At 46.1% G+C, this 26,248-nt stretch overlaps 1 protein-coding gene across 1 annotated transcript in view; it reads right to left on the reverse strand.

Annotated features, from left to right (window-relative positions):
• Positions 1–26,248, reverse strand: part of STPG2 (sperm tail PG-rich repeat containing 2) — a 472,111-nt gene that overhangs the window by 349,928 nt on the left and 95,935 nt on the right. Inside the window, exons 7-9 of the mRNA XM_075929635.1 lie at positions 16,372–16,482; positions 6,938–7,097; positions 3,131–3,294 (exon numbers count right to left, since the gene is read on the reverse strand). Of these exons, the coding sequence (XP_075785750.1) occupies positions 3,131–3,294; positions 6,938–7,097; positions 16,372–16,482 (435 nt within the window). The remainder of the gene's footprint in view (positions 1–3,130; positions 3,295–6,937; positions 7,098–16,371; positions 16,483–26,248) is intronic.

The raw sequence follows: 26,248 nt of genomic DNA on the forward strand, positions 1-26,248 counted from the left end.
CACACTGTGTGGAAGTTTTCAGAGAACTGTCCACGATAACTCCAAGATCTCTTTCCTGATTTGTCGTAGCCAAATTAGCCCCCATCATACTGTACGTATAGTTGGGGTTATTTTTCCCGATGTGCATTACTTTACACTTATCCACATTAAATTTCATTTGCCATTTTGTTGCCCAATCACTCAGTTTGGTGAGATCTTCTTGGAGTCCCTCACAGTCTGCTTCTGTCTTGACTATCCTAAACAGTTTGGTATCATCTGCAAACTTTACTACGTCACTGCTTACCCCTTTCTCCAGATCATTTATGAATAAGTTGAAAAGGATTGGTCCCAGAACTGACCCTTGGGGTACACCACTAGTTACCCCTCTCCAATCTGAAAATTTACCATTTATTCCTACCCTTTGTTTCCTGTCTTTTAGCCAGTTCTCAATCCAAGAAAGGACCTTCCCTCTTATCCCATGGCCATGTAATTTACACAAGAGCCTTTGGTGAGGGACCTTGTCAAAGGCTTTCTGAAAATCCAGGAATATTATTAACAGTCATAAGATATGTGCTATTTTTCCAAATAATAAATCCTAGTGATCAAGAAACACAGCATTATTTAATTATTTCAATAACAGACTATACTATTGCATGGCCAAATGGAAACTATCTGGGCAAATCTGTGCCACCTGATATGATGGTATGATATCTTTCATGCCAGCTCCATCCTTCAGAAATATCCTCCAACTTGCCTGTTCTATTTTATGAATATTTATTATAAGAAGATTTGCCCGGCATTGCTCAGATCCTTAATTTATTTTTTTAAATAAAATGAAAATGTACATGCTTAATTTAAATCATTGCTATGGGGTGGGGCTGAGGATGAAGAGTTCTGTATGCAGGCTGTCCTGAGGAGAGAGGACTACTGTAGCTCTCTCTTAATGTAGCAGCTTGGGACTTGAAGCATCTCCGCATGGCCACTGCAGCTCCAGGGCACAGCTGGGGGAAGGATGCATTCTCCCTGTGCCCCCCAGAGTGAGGAATGCAGCAAACCTTGCACTTTCCCCTAGGTCCCTGACAAAGAGGAACAGCCAGCAATGTTCCAATACATATTGGGGGAAGGAGCTTTAGCCACCTTGCTCTACCTAAGCCTGAATAGGACAGGCCCAGATTCGTCTGTTCCCTGCACTCCCCAGCCCATGTGAGGAATGGAGAAAACAGTGCACTTTCCCTTCACTCGCTGATGAAGGGAAACAGCCAGGCAGGGTGTGAGGGGAAGCTTCAGTAGGAGAAGGCTCAGGGCTGGGATAGTCCGGGAGAGGAGGATTCTCCCTTTCACCTGCCTGATGATTCTGTCTTTTTTTTCCGTATGATTTTATAAGAAGCAATTCCATTCCAGGCACATCCCATTTTTCTGGCACAACCAAACCCTTACCTTGCTTTAAGTTATGATAAGAGGAAGGCTGTATACCTAACGTGGTGACCCCAGCTCGTATCATTTAGGAGGAGTTCTTGAACAGATAGACAGAAACGTGTAGACGCAGACAGGCAGATTCACAAACTCTCTCAAATATATAGTAAATTTTAGCTGTGTCAATTAACTGGTGTCCAGCATGATTCTAAATGGGAATTTGATTATCGTTCTAGCTCATTTTAATAATTGTATGCACATATGTGAGGGTAGAATTTGATCCTGAGTGCATTAGTTAAGCCCATATACTCAGATTAATCAGCATCAGGCCAAACTGCCATACGATGGTGAATATAATTAGTCAAAAAATTTTGTATAAAAATTGCTCCTTACCTGATCTGAAGAAATTCTGATTGAGTTCATACAGCTAAGCATTTCAGTACCATGCCTACTTAACATTTTTAGAAACAAATTGGAATCTTGGTGTTCTGATTTGCATGTCTAAATTTCTGAAGTGGGTTTTTGTTTTATTTTTCCCCTAGCACACAGTTATTTCAGTAGAGTTGGACAACTTTTGGGCAAATACTGAAAAGTTTATACATGCATATATGGATCAATACTGTACATGTATGTGTGTTTATTATTTAATTTACTTCTTCACACAAGTATCACAGGCGTAGCCATATTAGTCTGAATCTGCAAAACTTCAAGAACAGACTTCAAAAAGAAACTGTTGAGCTACTATTCATCTGCAAATTTGACACCATCATCTTAGCATTAAACAAAGACTGTGAATGGCTAGCCAACTACAAAAGCAGTTTCTCCTCTCTTGGTGTTCACACCTCCACATCAGCTGCTAGAAGTGGGAATCATCCTCCCTGACTGAATTGACTTCGTTATCTCTAGCCTTATCTTTATTGGTACTCTTTTCTTATGCCTGTATATTTATACCTGCCTCTGGAATTTCCACTAAGTGCATCTGGTGAAGTGGGTCTTTACCCACAAAAGCTTATGCTCCAATAAATCTGTTATTCTATAATGTGGCACAGGACTCCTCGTCGCTTCTTCACACAGTATGTGTTGAACTGCAAATTGGAACACTGGCCACGGTTCTCAGGGGAAGGAATTTTCCCCCAGGTAAGATTGGAAGTGACCTTCGGGGTGGGGCTGTCTTCCTCTAACATGTGTGGGTGCAGGCCACTTGCCAGGATTATCTCACTATATCTCATTTAATCTTTTCCCTGACATTGCAAGAACCTCAAGCACTGGTGTACCTTGATCCCTCCTATTCACTACCCATGGTACACAACAGTCTAATCTCCTGTACCCCTCATTTACTTTGATCTGATTTCCATTGGGTTTAATATTCAGGTGCTTGGTGGTGTCCATGGCTTGTGACACATAAGAGATCAGACTGGACAATCTGGTCAGACACATCAATAACTACCAATATTGGGGACAATCATGTGACTATCATGTAGGCTGTTGAGTTGAGAGTTACAATAAAGTCATTTGCCACATCTCTGTGTATCTTCCTCGTTATTCATAACAAGGGCACTGTCAATACAAGAACTCTGACCTCAAGGTCAGAAGGGATAACTTTTTTAAGAATATACATTTTATTTCTAAACAATATTCATGAAATATGTCCAAAATCCTGTGGCATTTTATCCGGAAAGACCCCATCCCTCCAAGAATCCTCTTTACCACTTTTAAAAGGATAATAGCTTTAAGTTACCTGATAATCAGCTGGTCCAGGAGTACAGAAATCTCCTCTTTTAAAAACATATAGAGGTCGAGGAGCTGAAGATCCAAATACTCCTTTCTTTGTACTCTCCAAGTAAGCTTTTTTAAAACTCTCTCTTTCAATACTATAGTTAAGAATATTATAGAATGCTGGACCTGAAAAGTCACAGTAGAATTATGAACCATCATCATACTTTTGATTTTTTGTCAGTTATTAGAAATATATTACCTTTTAATAGTAGTTTTAAAATTATGTTGTTGTACTGTAATGAAATTCTCTCAAACAATGAAAGCATAGGGATGCCGTACATTTACTGACCCACATCTGTGTCATTATCTGCCTGTTACCCAAATGTATGCACCTTTTGGTGGGAGGGATCTTGATATTTACAATGACTAATTATGTTTCAGTAATATACACAATGTTCTGAAAAGCTTTTCCATTTTGCCTTGGACAACTAAATAATTATTTCAAAATACTAGTAATGTTAGTTGAGAGTCCTGTTCAGCCACCTTACACAGACTGAGTAGCATCATACTCTGCAAGTAGCGCACAGGCCATAATAAAATAGGCAGCTATGGAATTGCACTAATGTTGATTTAGTGAAAAATTGCACAACAATTTAATAAATGAGAGTACTCAAAGACAGACTACTAAGCGTGAGTTCGGTGTCAGAACAAGAGGTGGGGTGAAATTCATCCCTGGGCGCAGACAAGGCCTACACATCACTTAAATCCAGGAGGGCATTGCACAAGCATGAGCTGTACCCTCACTAAACAACCAATGTATCACATACAGAAATGTTGATAAAGATTAGAAAACAAAAACTATGTTTAGTGATAGTTAAGGTTGCAGCAGGATGCACCCCATCCACCCACATTTTTTAAAACATGGAAATAAGAAGTTAAGAAGAATATACATGTAGAGGCAATGGACCAGGCAGGTGGAATTGAAACTGGGACCTTACGGGCTAAACCATGAGGCTCTACCACATGAGCTAAAAGCCAGCTGGCCTATAACTTAGTCTGTAGAGCAGAGTTCACTCTCCCATTTCTCAGTAGTCTCAGTGCCTCTGGGTTACATATGTCTATTCCTTTACATCTTCATACTGCCTGCATCGATAATGCACTCCAACATTCATAAGGATTTAACTTCCATCCCCAACAGAACCCAAAATTAATATACAATCACAATTTCATCAAGCTTGCACTCAGATTTGCAAAACCTTTAAAGGAGCATTATATGCTGTTAGCAGGGGTGAATGAGAGTTTTGCGGGGCCCAGGGCAGCACAATTTCACGAGGCCCCTTTTTGGAGAAAAAACAGAAAATAGGCATCTCCCCTGTGCCCACTCCTCCAGTAGCCCCACTCCGATCATGTGAGCTACCCCTCCTCATCCCCTCTCCTAACATCTCCCTCTATACACCTGCCCTGCCTCTCTCCTCTGGTGCTGGTCCCTCCCCTGCAGGTGTCTGCCCTTCTGCTTCACCCCCAGAATCCCCTGGCACCTGCACCTTCCCTTACCCCTGCACCCTCCTGGTGCCTCCCCCTTCCCTCACTGCCCCTGCGCCCTTTGCCCTCTTTTTCCTTGATGCCCACCCCTCGCCACCCTCTGCCCCCATTCCGCTCATGCCCCTGTGCCCTCACACATGCCTTGCTCCATCCCCACCTTCCTCATGCCCACCCCTCCTTTCAAGCCTTCTCCCAGCACCTCTCCCTCTTTAGTCCCCAATGCCCTTACCCTCTCCTCTCCCAGCATCACCCTGGCCCCCCTCCCACTGACACCTCCCTTCCTGCCCTTTTACTCATTGTCTCCACTTGGCCCCCTGGCATGTCTCTCTCCTCCACGCTGTCCCTTGGTGCCTTTCCCTTTCTTCTCCTGACCTGCCCCCCTCCCCTCAGCACAAGCCCCTTCCTCTGCCACCCACCTTCTGCTTTCCAGTTTGCAGGGTGGCCACAACCCTGGCCCAGGCTCCAGACCACGTGCCGAACCAAGTGGTGCAATGCTGGACCGTGCGGTTTTAAAGTCCCAGGTTGTGACATCACGCCACACCCAGGCGTCTCCCCTCTCAGCTGTTGGGTGGCGTTTTAGCATACCGCACATACACTCCCTCAGCCCCACAAGGCCCGTACCGGCTGGCACCAGGAAATTTAAAGTGTGGGGCTGTGGCGCCCTGTCACGATTCGCCTCCATCTCCAGAAGCCGCCTGCCAGCCCTTCGGCGGACGGCCCACCGGGAAATTCCTGGTATCCCACCGGGCCAGTCTGCCCCTGGTGCTGGCTCAGGGCCTATTGAAGCTCGGGGCCCGGGGCAGCCGCCCCGCTCGCCCTGCCCTATATCAACTGCTGACTGTTAGGATAATTATATCAATAGACAGCACATCTCACTGTCACACATTCTGCATAGTAATCACTTACTACCCAGAATACTCCATAATAAGGGGAATAGAAGAGGGAGAAGAACTACATATTGGGTAATTAATATTTTCAAAGAATACTTTTTCAACACAGTATTGGGTTTAAGAGCCAATGGAAGGGTTATATGTCCTCAGTGGTAGATTTTAAGTTATTTTCCACACAAACACCAGTCTAAGTTGAAAATAATCTAAAATCCATCTAGATACACTCAGAGGCTACGTCTACACTGGCCCCTTTTCCGAAAGGGGCATGCTAATTTTACAGGTCGTAATAGGGAAATCCGCGGAGGATTTAAATATTCCCCGCGGCATTTAAATAAAAATGTCCGCCGCTTTTTTCCGGCTTTTAGAAAAGCCGGAAAAGAGCGTTTACACTGGCCCCGATCCTCCGGAAAAAAGCCCTTTTCCGGAGGATCTCTTATTCCTACTTTGAAGAGATCCTCCGGAAAAGGGCTTTTTTCCGGAGGATCTGGGCCAGTGTAGACGCTCTTTTCCGGCTTTTCTAAAAGCCGGAAAAAAGCGGCGGACATTTTTATTTAAATGCCGCGGGGGATATTTAAATCCCCCGCGGATTTCCCTATTACGACCTGTAAAATTAGCATGCCCCTTTCGGAAAAGGGGCCAGTGTAGACGTAGCCAGAAGGATTCACCAATGAGTTGGGGAAGGGGGCTAGAAACAAAAGATAGACTTCTGAGGCATCTGTCATCAGTAGGTTCCATTTGCCCTGAATATGGACACTGATACTCTAATTCAAGCATTGTATATTTTCCTCTTCTAAGGCCCCGCAGTAAGTGTGGAAAAGAATCACCGAGATAAGTAGTTTTACCTGACTATGTCCTTACCAGGCAGAAAAAGGAACAAAAATGTCATTGCCAGTTGTTAAATTACTATACACTATATAATATCAGGCAGAACCACTCTTAACATGTTAAAATAGCTGCAAAATACTCAATGTGCCTTACGAAAAATCTCTAGTCTGTACTTTGCAAAGAGAATCCTTATTAAATAACAGCACAATTTTTTAAAAGCCCACTCTAAACAAATGCAATTCAAATTATATTTATTTTAGCTAGGATTTCTATAAGATCAGTAAACCCAACAGTAATATTGCCTACATTTATCACTTTGAACAAACAGTATAAAATTACCTGGAAACATCAACCTAACAAAATCTTGAATGGAAGACTACATTTATTTCCCTTTGGACTCCTTCCAGATTCATTATAAATAAGAGTGCTGTTTGATATGTGTATTTTGCTCTAATGCCTACTGTATTTTAATAATACATTTTAAGATTAATTGTTAACTTCCTAGAATATCAATCTGCCTAATATTGGGTCCTGTAAACTGAATGCCAACAGTACTTGGATTAATCACAAACCTGGTGTTTTTTCTAGCCTGGAGTCTTGAGTGAATCGAACTGTAGTTTGACCAAATGGGATCTTTTTCATTCCTGTTGTTCTCTTCAAGGATTCAAGAGCAGAGCGTGGTTCATTATATGTGCCAGGAGCTGGGGTGATTGATTTCACATCTACAAATCTCTAGAAAAGAAGAGGAAAAAATTATGCCAATGACAACCTGCAGCACATTTAGAAGAAACTACATGGGTAGAAAGTGTTCACATCAGTATAGCAATATAAAGGGTTTCATTTCTCTCTCTCTGAAGTCAACATAATTTATATAAAGTAACTAGGGGAATGTCTACACTACCACCCTAGTTCGAATTAGGGTGGTAATGTAGGCAACCGGAGTTGCAAATGAAGCCCGGGATTTGAATTTCCCGGGCTTCATTTGCATCTCGCCGGGCGCCGCCATTTTTAAATGTCCGCTAGTGCGGACTCTGTGCCGCGTGTATTTCACGAGGAGTAACGGTAGTTTGGACTAGGAAGCCTAGTCCGAACTACCTAGTCCGTGCCGCATGTAGCCGCGCGGCACGGAGTCCGCACTAGCGGACATTTAAAAATGGCTGCGCCCGGCGAGATGCAAATGAAGCCCGGGAAATTCAAATCCCGGGCTTCATTTGCAACTCCGGTTGCCTACATTACCACCCTAGTTCGAACTAGGGTGGTAGTTAGACATACCCTAATATCTTTAATCTATCTGGACATATAGGACCTGATCTTCAAAGAAGGGAACAAGTACTTGCATGTTTACCAAGATTCAGCTTCTGTGTATCTACAGTCACTTGTATATCTGATAGTCTGCACAGATATGTCCTCAATCTGCACATGCACAAGTGGTATAGGTCCAGGTAATAACACACACCCAACTTTAAAAATCAGACTCCTCATACACAATTTTTATTATCATTTTCTGTATTGTATGTACACACACATACAGCTATTCTTTATGGACACTAAATATCTCCTTTTATTGGACTAGAAGACTATAATGGTATAATTATCCAGAAATTTGGCCTCTTCTTTCCTGTTCTGCCTTATGTTATGTACATACGTGTGTGTGTGTGTGTATTTGAATTACTTCACACATGCACATGCACACACTTACAGCTATATTATCAGCCAGCCAAAACACAACACAAAACAGAATAGGAAAAAGAGGCCAAATTTCTGGGCAAGTACACCATAAGACGAAATATTTACTGTCCACAAAGAATGGATAGGGGATTACTTTCAAGTTTTCATCCAAAACATCTAAAAATAGTGGTGGTCAATTGATCAATATTGGAAAGATCAAATTTAATAGCAGAACTAAAGGTATGTCTACACTACAGCATTATTTCAAAATAACTTATTTCAAAATAGTTATTTCAAAATAACGCATCTACACACAAAATGCATTTTGAAATAGCGTTTTGCTATTTCGAAATAGCGCATCCACACTTAGTGGACTCTGAATCACATTTAAGACTGGCCGGAAACAGTTCCAGCAGGGCAGCAGGTCAGGACTTACTGTGTGGGGCTGCTGCCTGAGGCTAACTGAGGTCTGTGCTTAAAGGGTCCCCTCCCCCGCCCCGGACAGCCTGTTCTCAGGTTTCCCTGCTTGCTTGTCTACCTCGATGAGGGACAGCAAAGCATTTTTGTCATGGCATGCTCTGGTTGCCCTCACTCGGGACATCACACCACTTTGCAACATGGAGCCAGAGTTGTCCCTGGGCACTCTGGTGCTTCTCTTGGACACACTGCTGCATGGCTGGCTGCACTTGCTGCAGGCTGCCATTCAGGAGGTCCATCGGCAGGCTGTCAGTATCCAGGAAGTTCTGCGGGAGAGCTTCCACCCTGAGGAGCACTAACAGTCTCCCTGGTCTTCCCCACTGGGAGCTTGTGCCTCATTCCTCTCTCACATCCTTCCACTTACCCCCTCCCCCAGTCTTCCTTCCTGATGTAAAATAAAATACACGTTTTTTCATAAACACGAACTGTCTTTATTTAACAAAACTGGAGGGGGGGATGAAACTCTGGTGAGACTGGGGAAAGGAGGTGGGAGAAGGGAAGAGAGAGGGTGGGAAAGGGGAGGGGGAAATCTGGGAGGAGGGAGCTGGAAGGGGGAAACAAGGGGAATAAAGGGGAGGGGAAGCTCAGGGCTCAGGGGTGGGGGTCTCGCCGGGCCAACTGTCTACCAGCACCGTGGATGCGGGGGCCTTGGTGTCCCTGGGGGCTGGGGAGGGGATGGAGGGTGAGGAGGGTGTGGAGGGAGAAGCGGGAGGGGGAGAAGGAGTGGAAGAGGGAGCGGTAGCTGCAGGGGCAGCAGGCACTGGAGTGGCAGGAGGCAGCATGCTCTGCACCAGGGTCTGCAGGTGTTGGCAGATGGCACGGCCCTGGGCAAGCTGCTCCCGCCGGAGTTCCAGGTCTTCCTGCACCCAGTTCTGGAGGGAGCGGTGCCCCCAGGTGCTGCTGTCGGTATCCCTCCACTGCACGGGTGGTCCTGTAGAGCCCTCGGGTGCAGAAGCATGTCCTGGGCGGGGTGGTGCGCCCTGCAAGCACAGCTGGTGCAGCTGTGGAGAAACAAGAGAAGTGGTCTGTTATCCCTGTGGACGCAGTGGGTGAAGCCCAGCCCCCCTCTGCAAGGTGAGGATGACCGTTCCCTGCACCATCAGAGCCAATGTGCTTGCACACAGGCCATCTTCGGAATGTCCTGCTATCCCCGGGAGTGGGAGCTGCCCCAAGACCGCACCCAAGCCCCTGTGCTGTGTATAATGTAGTTGGGGGGGGGGAGATGTCCCCTGCCTCTGTGTAGAATGGCCTTATGGAGGAATGGTGTCCTGCTGTGTCCCACCCCTGGGTCAGGAGCATGTCATGTCTCTTCACACACGTGTGTGGCTAACAAGCCACAGCCCCTATGTGGCATCCAGCTGGGGCAACGTGCCCAGGCGTAGCATGGCACATGCTCGCACAAGCACAGGTTGCTGCGTGATCCGTGGTAAGCAAGGACCACGCGCGCGGTTCCTGGTCTCCCTCCCCGCCCCCCAATAAGGGGACAGTGATGGCACTCACATGTTGTTGCCTCCCCGGATGACACTGGTGACGGGTTTGCTGGAACGGCTTGAGGGTCCTGGCTGCATGGCATGTTCCCTCTGGGCTCCTGCAGCTCCTGGTGTTCCTCCTCTGTGGCCCTGGCATAGGCCTGCCGCAGCTCCTTAATTTTCATGCACACCTGCTCCTGGGTGCGCATGTGGCCTGTGGTGTCCAGGCTGTCAGCCATCTGTCTGTAGACGGCCACGTTCCTCCATCTAGTGCGGAGATCATGGACGTTGGAGACATCCCCCCAAACCTCAATCAGGTCCATGATCTCCGCACTGGACCAGGAAGGCCTTCTCTGGCCCCTGGCATGCTTCTGGGAGCTGGGGGACTGAGCCCGGGGAGCAGTGGAGGGCTGGCTAGCACTGGCTGCCTGGCTCATGCTGTGGCCACTGGGTCAGGGGCAGTGACTGCTGGCTCTGTGCTGGCAGGCCTGGAGCTGGCACAGGCACTGTGGCCAGAGTCTACCCCTCTAAGGGCTCCGGGGCTGTGGAAGAGGAGAGGAAGTTTTCCTGGTTGTGCCCAGAGTGGCCACCAGGGCACCCTAGGAAGGGCTGGAGGCCCCCTATTTCGAAATAAGCATCTACACAGCACTTATTTCGAATTAGCTATTTCAAATTTGGCGTTATTCCTCGTAGAACGAGATTTACCAAATTTGAAATAAGCGCTCCACTATTTCGATTTAATTTCAAAATAGCAGTTTGGCTGTGTAGACGCTAGGAAAGTTATTTAGAAATAAAGGCTGTTATTTCAAAATAACTTTGCTGTGTAGATATACCCTAAGAGATTATCCCACTTTTCTCTACCTCCTGCCCCAACTAAATTGAAATGAAAATGTGAACACCAGTGGACAGAAATTTAAACATGCAGGGATTAATTTTCAAAAGGGCCCAAATAACTTAAGGCTTGTCCACAAGGCAAGTTGTCATGCTGCAAGCCAGGATGTCAATTGACGGCACACCAACTTGCTGTGCAGAGATGGTCCAGGTGGACACTAATACATGTCAGTGAAAAGCAGGGAATAGCGTAAGATGCATAAGTCCCACTGAAAGTCAGCATGCTCCTGTCACTTAATGTGTTTTTTGAAAATACTAACCACAATTCTAATTATGTAATTAAAGTCCTAAGGAAGAGAAGGTTATTCACTCTGTGCAGTAACCAAGATTCTTTGAAATGTGTTCCACTATGGGTACTGCACAGTACGAATGGTAGCACTTCCTGTGCCTGGGATCAGTGCCTGTTGTGCTGAATCCGTGAGTCTCTTCATCTTGCACCATGAGCAGCATCTAAGGCTACATCTAGACTGCAAGCCTCTTTTGAAAGATCCTTCTAGAGCATCTAGACGACAACCAGTACTTTCGAACACTCAGGCACTCTGGCTGCTCTCTTTCGAAAAAGAACACTTTGCATTACATAGCGCCTTTTTTCGAAAGAGCACTTTCGAAAAAAGGCATTATTCCTCATAAAATGAGGTTTTCCATGGTCAAAAAAACTGCTGCATTCTTTCAATTTACTTTCAAAAGAACGCAGCAGCAGTCTAGACGCAGGGGAAGTTTTTCTGAAAAAAGGTCATTTTTTTCGAAAAACCCCTGTAGTAGAGAGCAAGTGGAATGCATTCAGGTTCCAGGTGGGAGTTGCAGTTTGTGTCATTTGTACCAAAAGTAGATTAACTCCAAAATCCATTTAAAAAAATGCTACAGTAAAACTCCAATTGTCCAGCATCCAGTTGTCTGGCACTCCCAATAGTCCGGCATCCACTGGAACCCGGAAGTGCTCCAGTCAGCCCCTCTCACGACCGGGCCACTGTGAGCAGCGTGCACATTCGCGGCCCCGCACCATTCCGCTCATGGTCCCCAGTGTACACAGCGTCCATCCTGCACTTGCTAGCAGCTGGCTGCTGAGCACAGGCAGCTGCCTTGGGTCCCAGTCATAAGATTGCGGAAGAAGGCGGGCTGGGTTACAGCAGGGATGGGAGGCGTTTGGCTCTGAGGAAGGGGAAGGGGACAGGAGGGGAGGGGAGGAGGATTGGGTTGGGAATATGCCCCCTTATAGTACCTCTCGGTACTCCGGCATATCCGATAATCCGGCACCACCTAGGTGCCAAAGGTGCCAGATTATCGGAAGTCTACCATATTTGAATATGACTGATCCCTTTGATTTCTCTACAATGAAAAGGAAATCTCTACATTCCCTACAACGGAAAGGAAATCTTTCAGACAATTGCCATGTCTGAAACTGTCTGAAAGATTTGTTTCTTCCTAAGTAAAAGAGTTAATCCAATGAATAACCTGAGCAGGCAGTTTCCCAATTAGGAAGAGCATGGGGGGAAAAGTAAATTGTCACGAGCTAAAGAATAACAGAATGGAAAGAGCAACCAATTGTTTTTAGGGGAAAGAAAAGTTAAAGGACATGGCTAGTATCTACAACTATTACTGCTATTATTAAAGACTAGCAGGATTCCATCCTAGATCAAAGGAAGTTCAGAAGGCACTGAAGGTATCTAGACCACACAACACTAAATAGACTGCTCATGGCACAACATAGGAATCAGCACATGTGCAGCCCAGCTCCCTGCGACAGGGCTGACAGCACTTCCTAGCAGAACTGTCCAGCAGGGCTGGAAGGCTGGTGCAATGCAGAAGGGCTGCCCAGAAGGACCAGGAGCCCAGCACACCACAAAGGGGCTCAATGGGGCTGCTCAGAGTAGCAGGAAAGGTGGGGAAGGACAGGGCATTGGGGCTGGTGCCAGAGGGGGATCCAGCTGAGAGGCCAGCAGCCAGTTCATGGCTGGGGGACCCTGTAACAGAGGGGCCAGATATGATCTCCCTTCATCTGGCAAAATCTCCCATCTGGGGTGCTGGACCAGGGAGGTCCAACCTGTATAGTTTTCATATTAGTTCTAAGTCTTTCCTTACAATTTAAGAAGTCATATTCTAAAGGTCTGAAATGTAGTAGATGATCATATAGTCATGAAATATAACCCCTGATGTGAACAATTAATTAGCAGTAGTACTATGGTTATATCCAATTAGTCTACATATATTTTATACACATAGATTAAAGAGGTAGCTGTGAATCGGACATTAATATAACACTATTAAGGGATTTTGGTGATATCCAGTGGTCAGCAACCTATGGCTCACTAGGAAGCCAGACATGGCTCTTCTGGAGCTCCAACTCATCCCCCACCAACTCCCCATGCAGCAGGGAGCCGGCGCTGGTGCTACAGACTTACGCAAGAGAGGAATGCCAACAATGGCTTCCTGCAGGGAGGGTAGAGATAGGGGGAGAAAGCCCCAAGCCTTCCTGCCAGATCCAGCATGCTGGGAACAAAATGGATCTGTTCACTGCCCTTTTCCTTCCCCCAGCATGTGGGGAACCAGGAACCAAAAATGGCTCCAGTGCACTGCTATTTTCTTTTCCCTGGGACACACATCCTGCAGGCTTCCTTTATGAATCTTTCCTGGTGAATGGGAGCAGCAGGAGGACACATTACACGCAGCAGAAAAGCCCCCCAAAATCCTCATGCCCAGACCCCGTGCCTCTCCTCACTCACCCCTCCAGCCAGACACCCTGTCCCCTTCCCACCCGGCCAAATACCCTGCCCCCAGCCCACTCCTGCCCCCTACCCAGACACCTGCTCCCTCCTCCCGGCTAGACAGCTTTCCCTGCTCCTGCCCCCTCACCAGCCAGACACCCTACTTCCAGCCTACTCCTGCACCCCACCTCCCACCCAAACCTCATACCTTCATCCCCTCCAACATCCAATCTCCTGCCCAGATTAAGGATGTTAAGGATTAGTCGACTATCCGATAAGCAAAAGCTTATAGAGCAGGCCCCAGGCTACATGAGGACCCTGCCTTTCACACTGACAGGCATGAATAGAAAGATTAAGGCAAGACTACACAACACACAGGCCCCATTTAAATCAGTTCTGCTGATATTAATATAATGCAACATTTACCTGATTTCCACCCATATGACAGCACTTGTAATGAGCAATGACAGTCCAGGAATTTAACTACTAAAACACATATCAACAGAAGACCATTATATTGACGACTTTTTTCTTTTGGCTCCCACCCGTGAGCCACATAAACCCAAACTGCACTGAGCTACAAACAAATGGGCTGCGTGCCGCATGCTGAGTAGCCCCGATCTAGATGGTGCTTGGCCCTGCTGTGGGGAGGGGACTGGACTCGATGACCTGTCAAGGTCCCTTCCAGTTCTAGTATTCCATGATCTGTCTATCTATGAAAACAAGTATCGCATAGTCTTTGTAGCTGGCAGAACACTGAGATGGCATCAGATCCTTCTTTCATGAATTGCCTGTTCATTGTTTTGCATTGCAGCCTGCAGCTGCCTTAGCATTTTAACTCAAAAGGCCTTTTCCAGTTTTTCTAAAATTTTATCAAAGTTCTGTTTCTGGTACTGCAAATATCCAATTTTGGCTTCTGATCAAAAGTGAATATCGCGGAAAGTCTAAGCAAGAACTATTTAAGCCATTTTAGAGAAAGATTGAAAATATTTATCATTATGAAAAAGTTTCAACTATTTTTAGTATCGCAGAAGTAAAGGATAGAAACTTCAGATTTGGCACAGATGTACCAGACTATATACTGTATGAACCTTTTACAAGTTCTGTAAACACTTTGAATGTGCAGATAGAAGAATTTGAAAAAAAGTATTTTGTACATGTGCACTGATTTACCATAGCCAAAAAAAGTTTCATTCACCACCTCCCAGAATTATATTCACATAGGACAATCCTGATTAATGGGAGTAATTTTAAAAGATTTTACTGTCTCTGAAAGTGTAGCTGGAACCTCATCCATATTTTATTTGGAAATGTGTACAAAATGAAGTGGATTCGTCTATGTGTGTATTTATGTTTATATGCATACATACATATATACAAACACACACAGAGAGAGAGAGATAAGCATATCTACAGTATAGACATCTATCTTCACAAAAATCTACATATACTTTTATACATACACACACACACTAGGGTTGAGAACTTTCCAAATGAAGAAAACCAAACATTCCCTGCCTCACCCCTTCCCAAGGCCCCGCCTCTACCTCATCCCTTCCATGGCTCACTCTCCCCAAACATTCACTTTCCCCAGGCTTGGCAGGAGGATTGGGTGTTGGCTCCTAGCTAGGTTCAGAAATGAGGGGTTCAGAATATGAGAGGGGGCTCCAGACTAGGACAAGCGAATAGGGTGAAGGAGGAGCTGAAGGCTCTTATTGAGGGTGCAGGCTCTGGGGTACTCTGGGTGCAGGCTGTGGATGGGAGAAGAAATGAGGGGTTTAGAGTATTAAAGGAGAATCCGGGCAAGGGCAGGGTGTTTTGTTCAGGAGGAGCTCAGGTAGGAGGTTAGGGCACAGAAGGGGATGCGGGCTCCATGCAGTGCTTATCTCAGGTGGTTTCTGGCAGCAGCTGGCATTTCCCTCCAGCTCCTAGACAGAGGCGTGACCACAAAGACAATGTGCACTGTCGCAGTCTGCAGGTTCTGCCCCTGCAGCTCCCACTGGCCACAATTCCCAGCCAATGGGAGCTGCAGAGATGGTCACTGGGGCAGAAGGACTGTTCAGAGCCCTCGTGGTTGTGTCTCTTCCTAGGAGCAGGAGGCAAATGCCAGCTGCTTCCTGGAACCACATAGAACCAGTGCAAGTAGAGATCCTCCCATAGCCCCACTGTGCTGCCAACCAGACTTTTAATGGCGCAGTCAGCAGTACTGGGTGTTCCAGTCCAAAACCGGACACCTGGCAACTCTAATATACACACAGAGCCATCCCAATCATAGGACAATTCAGGGCAGCTGACCTAGGCACTGCACTTTTGGAACCCTATGGCACTTTACTTTCTGCCATTAGAGAGAAGCAGGATGCAGCCAGTTGGGAGAGGGTGGCACAGCGGGGAGGAGCAGGCTACCTGGCTGCTCAGACTCTCACCTCCTCACTGAGCATGGGGGGAGGGCGAATGACCCCTGCAGCTGCTCCATACCAGGGCCTCTTAATCCCCCATCTTGTGTTGCTTTGGGGAGGGATAAAAGGGCAGAGCACGGGCAGGACTGGGGGAAGGGATGGAACGAAGGCAGGAGAGATGGAGCAGAGGCAGAGTGGGCAGGGCCTACAGCTGGGGGGCCCTGCTCTCCCCTGTACACACACACACACACACACACACACCAAAAGAGAAAATCACTTACTAATCATGGCTCACAAAACAATTATAATCTCTTGTGGATTATGCTGCTAATTACTTTTCCAGATACTTTGAAAGTACAAGAAAACACAGAAGTAAAACAAAATATATGCTGCTGCCATTTACTTTGGATTGTGAAAGAAAAGGCGCACGTGGGACTTCATTTCCATTTTGTGTTGCATTCTCCACTTTCTGAAACTGACTTTTTATTTCATATTGTCCAGGTCCTGGAACACCCTGATGGACATAAAGAGAGAAATACTTAACATCTATTTAAAAAAGTATCTACAAGCATAATTAAGGCAAGGGCACAACTAGTTAAATATCTGAAACAAACTCACCCAAGTTAAAAGTGCACACTCACTATGAAATCACTTAATTAAAAGAGAAACCTAAAGCAACTGTTAAACAACAAATAAAGAAAACAAGCAAAAATCTTGTGACAGACTTTCCAAGATCTCAAAAAGAGATTCCCTGCAACTTTGCTGCCCTCTATAAAAAAGCTCAGTACTTTAGCCTCAAGCAGTACACACCATATTTAAATAATTTAGAAACGTACAAATATTTAGTATTTTGTGATTTTATTCTTGTTCTATTTAGAGGGATTTTTCTACCTTATTTATGAATCATTTTTCTTTACTTTTTTTTCATTTCATTGTTTAATTTCACTATTTGATACTTAATATAATCTGTTTAATAAAAAAAATATTGCTTTCTGAGCACAAGGCTGCATGTACTTAATTAGTGTACGCTAGATGTAGGTATTCCTTTTAGTGACCAGTTACTAATTATTCATTGGCTAGTTCTATACGTGTCTTCCGTTTTACAATATAGGAAAGATTTTGCATCTGCAGTATTCATTTACATAATTGCCACGTAAATTTTACATAATTCAAGAGTTACAATACATTCTGGATTTCTAATAAAAGGAAGCAGGCCTGCTCTATAGGGATGAACAAGAAACTAATTAAATGTAAGAAGCTTTAAATCAACTAAACACGGTAAAAAATATTACATGGTTAAAGAAGATAGAAAAATAACTCTGAAATTAATCAATTACAGTAATGACAGTGACATTCTGCTTCTTAGCCTATATTTGGATTATAAATGATTCAAAGCAGAAAATTAAACAAGTGATAATAAACACTTTACTGGAAAAATGTTGCACCAGTTGCCATACACATGTTAGCAAAACAGATGCTGGGGAAAAGAGCATTGCTTTGAATATAAACTTAAAAAGTTAAGAAAGGATGAAAAATAACCAAACGCTCGCAAATACACACACACAAGCCTTTTATATTTTTTCTTAACTTAGTTTGATCTTAAATAAATCTCTGAGTTTGAGTAATTGCAATGAAAAATTAGAAGATTGCTGCACTTTTCCTATCTAATCTAGCCTAGATTTTACATTTTAACTAGATTACAGAGATTGTAGTTTACTACAGTGCATTACTGGTGAATTTTAACATGCCCTTTTCCCATTGTGACAAAGCTTCTACTTAAACTCAGTGGCTGTGTCTAGACTGGCAAGTTTTTCCACAAAATCATCTGCTTTTGTGGAAAAACTTGCCAGCTGTCTACACTGGCCGCTTGAATTTCCAGAAAAGCACTGACGATCTCATGTAAGATCGTCAGTGCTTTTCCGGAAATACTATGCTGCTCCCGTTCGGGCAAAAGTCTTTTTCCGAAAGACTTTTGCACAAAAGGGCCAGTGTAGACAGCACAGTACTGTTTTCCGCAAAAAAAGCCCCGATCGTGAAAATGGCGATCGGGGCTTTTTTGCAGAAAACCGCGTCTAGATTGGCCACGGACGCTTTTCTGCAAAAAGTGCTTTTGCGGAAATGCATCCTGCCAATCTAGACGTGCTTTTCCGAAAATGCTTTTAACAGAAAAGTTTTCCGTTAAAAGCATTTTCGGAAAATCATGCCAGTGTAGATGTAGCCAGTAGGTCTTGCACTTCCTGGCAGATTTGCTTGCCTCAGAGGCTCACAGCAGCCCCCCCTCTCCCACCCCTCCACACCACCACCACCACCATTTTAGGCACCACAGTTGGGCATTAGTTTGCTCTTAACTGAGCTCTTTTCATCATTGGCCAGCATATGATATAAGGGAAGAATAGTCTCCACAGTCTTTTTCCCGAGTGGAAATGTCTAAATGAATGTTGGGGGGAACCTAGGCCCACCCTCTACTCTAGGTTACAGCCCAGGGCCCTGTAATAGCAGCTGACTACGTGAGTCCCTGACACCTGCTATAAGACAGTTCCAAGACCCCTGGGCTACTACCCCAGACCTTCCTTCTCTCTGGTTCATCCTCGTAGGCTACATCTAGACTACAGGACTCTTTCGAAAGAGGCTTTTTCGAAAGAATCTTTCAAAAAACCTTCTTTCGAAAGAGAGCATCTAGACTACAAGCAGATGTTTCGAAAAAGCGAGCTGCTTTTTTGAAAGAGCGTCTAGACACTCTTTCAAAAAAGCAGTTTGCATTCAATCGCACCTTTTTTCGAAAGAGTGCTTTCAAAAAAGGCATTACAGGCAGTCCCCGACTTACGCGGATCCGACTTACGTCGGATCCGCACTTACGAACGGGGCTTTCTCGCCCCGGAGGTCGGGGCGAGAAAGCCCCGTTCGTAAGCTGCTCCGGTGCCCCTGGTCTGCTGGAGACCGTCTCCAGCAGACCAGGGGCACCGGGCTGGTTCCCGCGCCTCTGAGGCTTTGCCCTGGCAAAGCCTCAGAGGCGTGGGACCCCCCCCGTGGCTGCGGCTTCAGTCCGGGAGCCTGTGGTCTGCTGGGGACCGTCCCTGTACAACCAAACTACTATTTTTTACTGTACAACCAAACTACTATTTATTTTTTGTACTTTCTCATTTTTTTTTTTTTTTTGGAGTAAATTGGACAAGTCGCCAAATTATGCAATTGTATTAATATCACGATATGGACTTACTCAGGAAAGCATCAATTTAAATCAATGGATATTTTGCACAGAATTGGGTAGAAAGACAGAATTTTCAGCAGATAAGAAGAAATCTTATTACATACATGAAGCTACTGTGAAGTACTATACATTTATCCATAAAACTGAATAGTCTAATCAATTAATAACATTTTTCTAGATTTTAATAAATAATTACATATTTCTATATTATGAGTTTTCTCTAATGTCTGACTAGAAAAGTTTGGTTATGCTACAAAAATAAATGTATTGTATTTTTTTTAATATAAAACATCTGCAGTAAGCACAACATTCATTCAGGAGTTAATTTTGTTCTGAGTAATTTGCTAAAAACATTGTAGTTTTTATTATTAAGAAAGTTTGACTGATTTTAGTTACCATTCTCTTACTTTTACCCTGTCACTGAAGAGATATTATTACAATATGATCTATATCATGGATTTGTTTGTCCAGAAACAGAGTATTTATTATTTTCTACAGTTTGCATCAAAATATTCCCCATTTCTGCAATGACTGCCATAAGAAGTGTAACAAGACAGGACACTTTTAAACAAACAGAAAACTTATGTATATTTAAATATTCCTTAAGTTTCTTATAGCTGGTACCAGTTAAATTCTCTACCTCAGTTCTATTCTGTAAGAATAAAATATAGAAGAATATTTTTAAAAATTGAAAATATTAGTTACAACTTTTAAAAAATATTCACAGAAATTAATAAATGGAATTGTGACTATTTATTTAAACATAGTATTAATAATCATAGTTTTCACATTTTAGCACATTTAACCAGAATTTCAAAAAGCATCATACAAGTATTAATAAAGTCTCAAACAACCTCACATATATAATAAAAAAATACGATTACTCCCATTTTACAGATGATGAAACAGTAAACCTGTAATAGAGCTAGGAATAAAATGCATATCTCCAGTCTTCCACTTCTTAGCATTAGCTACAAGAACAGCCTTCCTTTCCAGAGGATAGTGAAATACTTTTATAAACTATGGCCCCTGATCCTTCAGAAGGCCTACACACACATGCTTCACTTTATGAACTGTAAGTATCAGTGATACATGAGTGCTGAAGTTAATAAAAATCTGGCCAATTTCAGTGATAAGCAATACTGACCCGTACAAAAAGTATAGCATTTTCAATACACAGATATCAAGGCTTCATGGCAGATCCTCAGCTTCATGGCAGAATTGTAACATGAAATTATTTGGGTTGGAGAAAACGTGTAGTGTATCTTGTAGTTCATCATATGTCAGCAATATTTTGATTATACCAACTTATCTTATTTTCCATAGCTGCAACCAACATCAGTCCAAAGATGGCATGTCTTATTATTGTATTTATCACCTGAGTCAGAGGTCTTAATCTAGCCTGGGAGTCCTGGCAGGCCAGGAGGCAGTCCATTCCCATACCCCAAGTCCCACCCCTTCCTGCCACACCCCATCCCATCACTCCCATGAGACCCCTGAGGGACAGAGCCTTGGAGAATATTGTGGGGGTGGCTTGGTGCAGGAGGCATCAGTAGTTGGGCCCCCAGCACTCCCTGCATCAGTAGGAGCCTCAAGGAAGCAGAGTGAGTGCACCCACTGAGTGAGCTCTGCTTTCCCACAGCTCCAAGAAGTGGGGGGGGGCCCACACCGCCCCCCCCCCCCACACACACACATTGACAGCTTAGACAAACACTTGTCAGGGAGGGTCTGAATAACACTGCCATGAGTGCTGGACACTGGATTACATGACCTTCCAGTCCTATAATTCTATTATTATTCTTTTGCCATTAGCCGTTGGAATTTTCAACCTAACATGGAGGCTGACAGACCATAGAAAAGGCAAAATGATGCACATTCAAAAAGGAGTTTGCAACCTGACACAGACATTTAAAGTTTATAATTTCTCACAGAATTCATAAATTGTACAGACTAATTCCCAATTTATCATACACATATATCCTGTGTATTGTAGAAAAACTTGGCCCAAACTTGTGAAAGAGCTTATGGATACTATGGCCATAGGAGCCAACATAGCCCAGGCTGGGGACCATATTAATGAGAAACACCTACCCAGCCTGCAGAATACATAGGAGAGTAATTAGGATTAAACCTTTTACACTTACAAGCCTCATTTGTATTAAATTTTTTATTTTCTTTTTTTTCTGACTTGCTCTGTTCTAAGATAGATTTCTCTTGTTGGAGCTAAAGAGGAATAAGAGACAGAAGAGGCAAATCTTTCTACTGATGGGATAACCATACGAGTTTTTAAAACTCAAGTAGGCTTCCATTCTTATCCCTATCATTATACTGTTGAAGAGAAATCTTCACTACAAGTATCTCTGATCCTTCATGATAAGGGGATCTAAATGGTACAGAAAAAGGAAACAATTGTAGTAAATGTGACTCGGTCCCTAGAGTGACTGTATCCTAAAGACAAGGGAAAATATCAAGGAATCCTTCACTGTTGAGGAAGTCTGTGCTTCATCAAATTGCTTTGAAATCTCCATAGAAATTAAAATTGTCAGGGCTCAGAAACACTAGGGCTACGTCTACACTGGCCCCTTTTCCGAAAGGCGCATGTTAATTTCAGAGATCTTATTAGGGAAATCCGCAGGGGATTTAAATATCCCCCGCGGCATTTAAATAAAAATGTCCGCCGCTTTTTTCCGGCTTTTAGAAAAGTCGGAAAAGAGCGTCTACACTGGCCCCGATCCTCCGGAAAAAGCGCCCTTTTCCGGAGGATCTTATTCTTATTCTTATTCCCCGAGGCGGGGGAAGGAGACACCAGCAGCAGGTCGGAGGACGAGCCCAGCACTGCCACCCTGCAGGCCCCCTCTGGCAGCCCCGACGTCTCCCGTGCATCCTCGGAGGCCGGGGTAGGATCCACCAGTGAGTGTTGCACTTTGCACTTACAAGGGCGGGGGCGGGGAGGAGCTAGGCACCCAGAGAGGGGAGGGTGAGAGCACGTCACTCAGGCCACATTAGCTGCACGGGCTGTGTAGCATTAGGCAGTATGCAGCATGTGCAACCATGTGGCCGCAGCAGGCAGCTCCATGGCACGCCTCGGACCGTGCTGCTCACACACATCTGGCAGGACCAGGGGGAAGGGTGGATGCTGGCTGGAACCAGCCAGGGCCCCAGGGACTCAGGCCAGAGCCCACACCTCTGCAAGGGTGCAGCACGCAGAATGGTACATTGTCCCATGCCTGGCTATGAGGCACAGCCAGCTACTCCTGGGAAAACCACAGCGTCACAGCCCATGAGCATAGCCCCCACTGAGCCCCTCGCCTGCTCCCGGTGCCTTAGCTGGCACCCCAAGGGAAGACCCCACTGTAGCCACACATGTCCCTGGGCTAGCGTGTGTGAGGGCTAGCAGGAAGGGGAGGGAGGAAGGGCTTGGGCCAGCACTAGGGCCACCTGAATTTTGCTGCAAGGATGGTACACTCCCAAGTCAGTCTCCTGGTTCCGTCCAGGAGACATCTCACGTGATGGGAATCTGAGAACCCAGACCATGTCTGCCATATGTACTCCAAGGCACTGTGTGTGGGTTCATCTTGCTCTCTGTCAAACACCACTGATTAACCCAAAGCCTCACAGCCTCCACTGGCAGAGAGTTCCACAGGTTAACACAACACAAGCACCCTCCCATCCTCCACGGGGCCAGGACACAGACCAGTGGTTACAATACATGGAGGAGGACCCTACTCCAGGGGCAGTCCTGTATGCAAACATACAACACGGGAGGGAGAGGAGTAACCGTGTAGGCCCAAGCCACACTACAGTAGTGTCACCCGTCCTTTCTTCTGTTCCCTGCAGCGGGACCAAGCACAAGCCAGGGATCCTCCAGTCCTGTGGCAGCGGCAGCACCCCCAGCCGCTCAACCACCAAGGCAGCGGGTCCACCACTGGGACCAGCTCTTTCATCGCCACGTGCAGGCCGTCGAGCACGTCGAGGCAGTCATCACTCAGTGTGTGGAGGTAGACCTGCAGTGGCTCTAGGAGGCCTGGGGCTCCTTCCAGGCCCAGTGCGTCCGCATGGCAGATTCAACAGCCACCCTCACTGCACACATTGGCCATGCCATCCACTATGGCATGGCCTTGCCCCATGCACCCGCCATCCCTCCCCTAGCACTGCCCCTGCCCCCTCCTTCAATGGCCCCTGCTGCTCCTGCCCCTGTCCCTCCTGCCCACCTCCCCGTGTTGCCAGCCCTGACACGGCCTGCCCCCCATGTGCAGGTCCGTCCCTGCAGAAGCAGTCGCAGGGGCCACCCCTCCCAGGAGTAGCTCCTCCTCCCAGTTGAAGGTCTCTTCCCTCTCTCCATTGTAAATAAAAACTTACAAGTCTGTGTTAAAAAAAAACTGTGTTTGGTGTTTATTGGGAGGGGAAAGGGGAAGGATAGGGGATGGAAGGGAGTTGTAAAGGGAGACCGAGGCGACCCTACTATGGGGCCTAGGAGAACATTTCCATTAGGGCCTCCCGGATGCACACCCCATTGTGGTGCACCTGGCGGATGGCAGCTGTGTGGGGCTGTTCGTAGGCCTGGCCCTCGCCTGCCATCCATGCGGGGAGGAAGGCCTCCCCGCTCCGCTCCACAAGATTGTGGAGCACGCAGCACGCGGCCACTACCTCCAGGACATTCCGCTCCCCCATCTTGAGATGGGTGAGCAAACAACGGAATGGGCTTTCAAGTGGCCAAAGGCGCACTCCACTGGGTTGCGGGCCCGGTTGAGGCGGTAGCTGAACCAGGCCCAGTTCTGGTCCAGCCACCCCGTGTAGGGCCACATTAGCCAGGGCAGCAGGGGGTAGGCCGTGTCCCCCACAACACAGATGGGCATAGGCACATCCCCAACAGTAAACTCCTGCCGGGGGAAGTAAGTGCCCGCCTCCAGCCTGCAAAACAGGCTGGAGTTGTGTAGGATGCGGGAGTCGTGTGTCCTGCTGCACCAGCCTGCATAAACGTCCAGGAAGCGGCCACAGTGGTCCACAAGGGCCTGGAGTACAATTGAGAAGTACCCCTTTCTGTTCATAAAATGGGCTGCTCAATGATCCGGGCACGGACGGGGATGTGGGTTGCATTCAGGGCTCCCCTGCAGTTGGGGAACCCGAGGGCAGCGAAGCCGGCTACCGTAGCGTCCACGTCATGTAGGCGGATGACTCTTGGGAGCAGGATGTTGTTGATGGCATGGACATCCTGCAAAAGGGTGAAGAGAAACACAGGGGAACACATCACATATGGCAGGGTGAGTGTGTGCTCCCTTGGTGCCCCTCCCCCGTGATGCCCTCTGTGCTCATGCACACACACACACCAGGGCCCCCTAACCCCACGGCTCTCCCCCCACCAGCAGGCCTGTGCAAGGGAGGGACGGCCCAAACCCCTGGGTGACCCAGCCTGGAGTCTTGGCTGCCCCTGGGCATGGAGTGCAGCACCCTCCCCCCACACACACACTCCCCCTGGGACTTACCTGCATGACGACGACACCGATGGTCAATCTACCCACCCCGAACTGGTGGGCCACTGATCGGTAGCTGTCCGGGGTGGCCAGCTTCCAGACTGTGATGGCGACCCTCTTGTCCACGGGGATGGGTGCCCGCAGCCGGGTGGTGGTTCTCTGGAGCGCAGAGGCGAGCCAGGCACACAGCTCCAGGAACGTCTGCTTTTGCATGCAGAAGTTCCGGAGCCATTGCTGGTCATCCCATTGCCCCAGGACCAGCCGGTGTACTGGTACTGGTGTCCAGTCTCCACAGTGGCCTCTCCACACTGGGGTGGGGATGCCACAGGGACACCATGGCCTCCCTAGTGAGGGAGTCCAGAGTGATCTGCACCTCCAGGTCCTGGAAGAGGAGTGCAGCAGCCTGGAGCAGTAGCTGCAGGCACTCCAAAATGGCCAGAAGGGGCCAGAGCAGGCACATGGCCACCCCTGGCTCCATGGCACAAAAAACAAGGCAGATGAAAAAAAAACAGGCAAAGGCACTAAAACGCAAAAGGCAGTGGTGTCCAAAAAGGCAAAGGGCAACCACAAAAACTGCCACGGCTGTCAGTCTCTGCAAGTGGTCCTATAGCACGCAGCAGGAGAGAAACGGCTGTCCAGGAAGATCCCTTTAAGCACGTGTCTCAAAGGAGCTCCAGGCCCCGCCCCCAGAAAGGGCTGGTGCCCTTTTGCCCTCTTCAAAATGGTTCCGAACTTCTGCTTTTGCGCAAAAGCGTCTCGCCAATGTAGACATGCTTTTGCGCAAAAGTGCATAATTGTAACGATAACTCCAGGACCAATCTAGATGCGCTTTTGCGCAAATACTTTTACTGGAAAAACTTTTCCGTTAAAAGTATTTCCGCAAAATCATGCCAGTCTAGACGCAGCCTATGACCTTAACAATCCCAGTGCCAAATGGCAAATACAGTAATTACTCATTTAACACGTGCCCGCTTAACACATTTTCGCAATAGCATGATTTTTTTTTAGGGAACCTTTTTCAAATAACACAACCGTCCCCGAAATAACACGAAAATAATCAAGTGACAGACTACTTTGTGCGGCGGTATAAGTTGGTGAAAACAATGGTAATATGTATGAGCGGATGAATACACGTGGCCACAGCACTCCTCCGCTCACTCACGTGTTTATCTTTGTGTTTTAACAAACCATGGTGAACTGTGTTGGTAGATATCTTGTGTCACTAGATATCTGATGTTGACATTGACAACCAACAAAAAATTGACTTTGCCACTACCACCTGAAACGCAACCCCCATCTTTTCCATTATTTTTAATGGGAAAATTGACCCCGAATAGCACATTTTCGCTTAGCACAGACATTTTCAGAAACGCATCTATACTGTAAAATGAGGAATTACTGTAATTCACTGCTCGGAAACCTCAACTCCTATTAGGCCTCTCATATTCACCATTCCTAACACACTGTTTTCATAATATTTATCAAAGAAAGGTCATGTTAAAATTTTATTAGAAACCTATCTCACACTGATCCTCATAATCATTGCACGATCTAGGTACAGGTGATATTTAAGGAATTGAGTATATGTATTGAAAATAAAT

The sequence above is a fragment of the Pelodiscus sinensis genome, chromosome 5, assembly GCF_049634645.1.
Source record: "Pelodiscus sinensis isolate JC-2024 chromosome 5, ASM4963464v1, whole genome shotgun sequence".
Taxonomy (NCBI): domain Eukaryota; kingdom Metazoa; phylum Chordata; order Testudines; family Trionychidae; genus Pelodiscus; species Pelodiscus sinensis.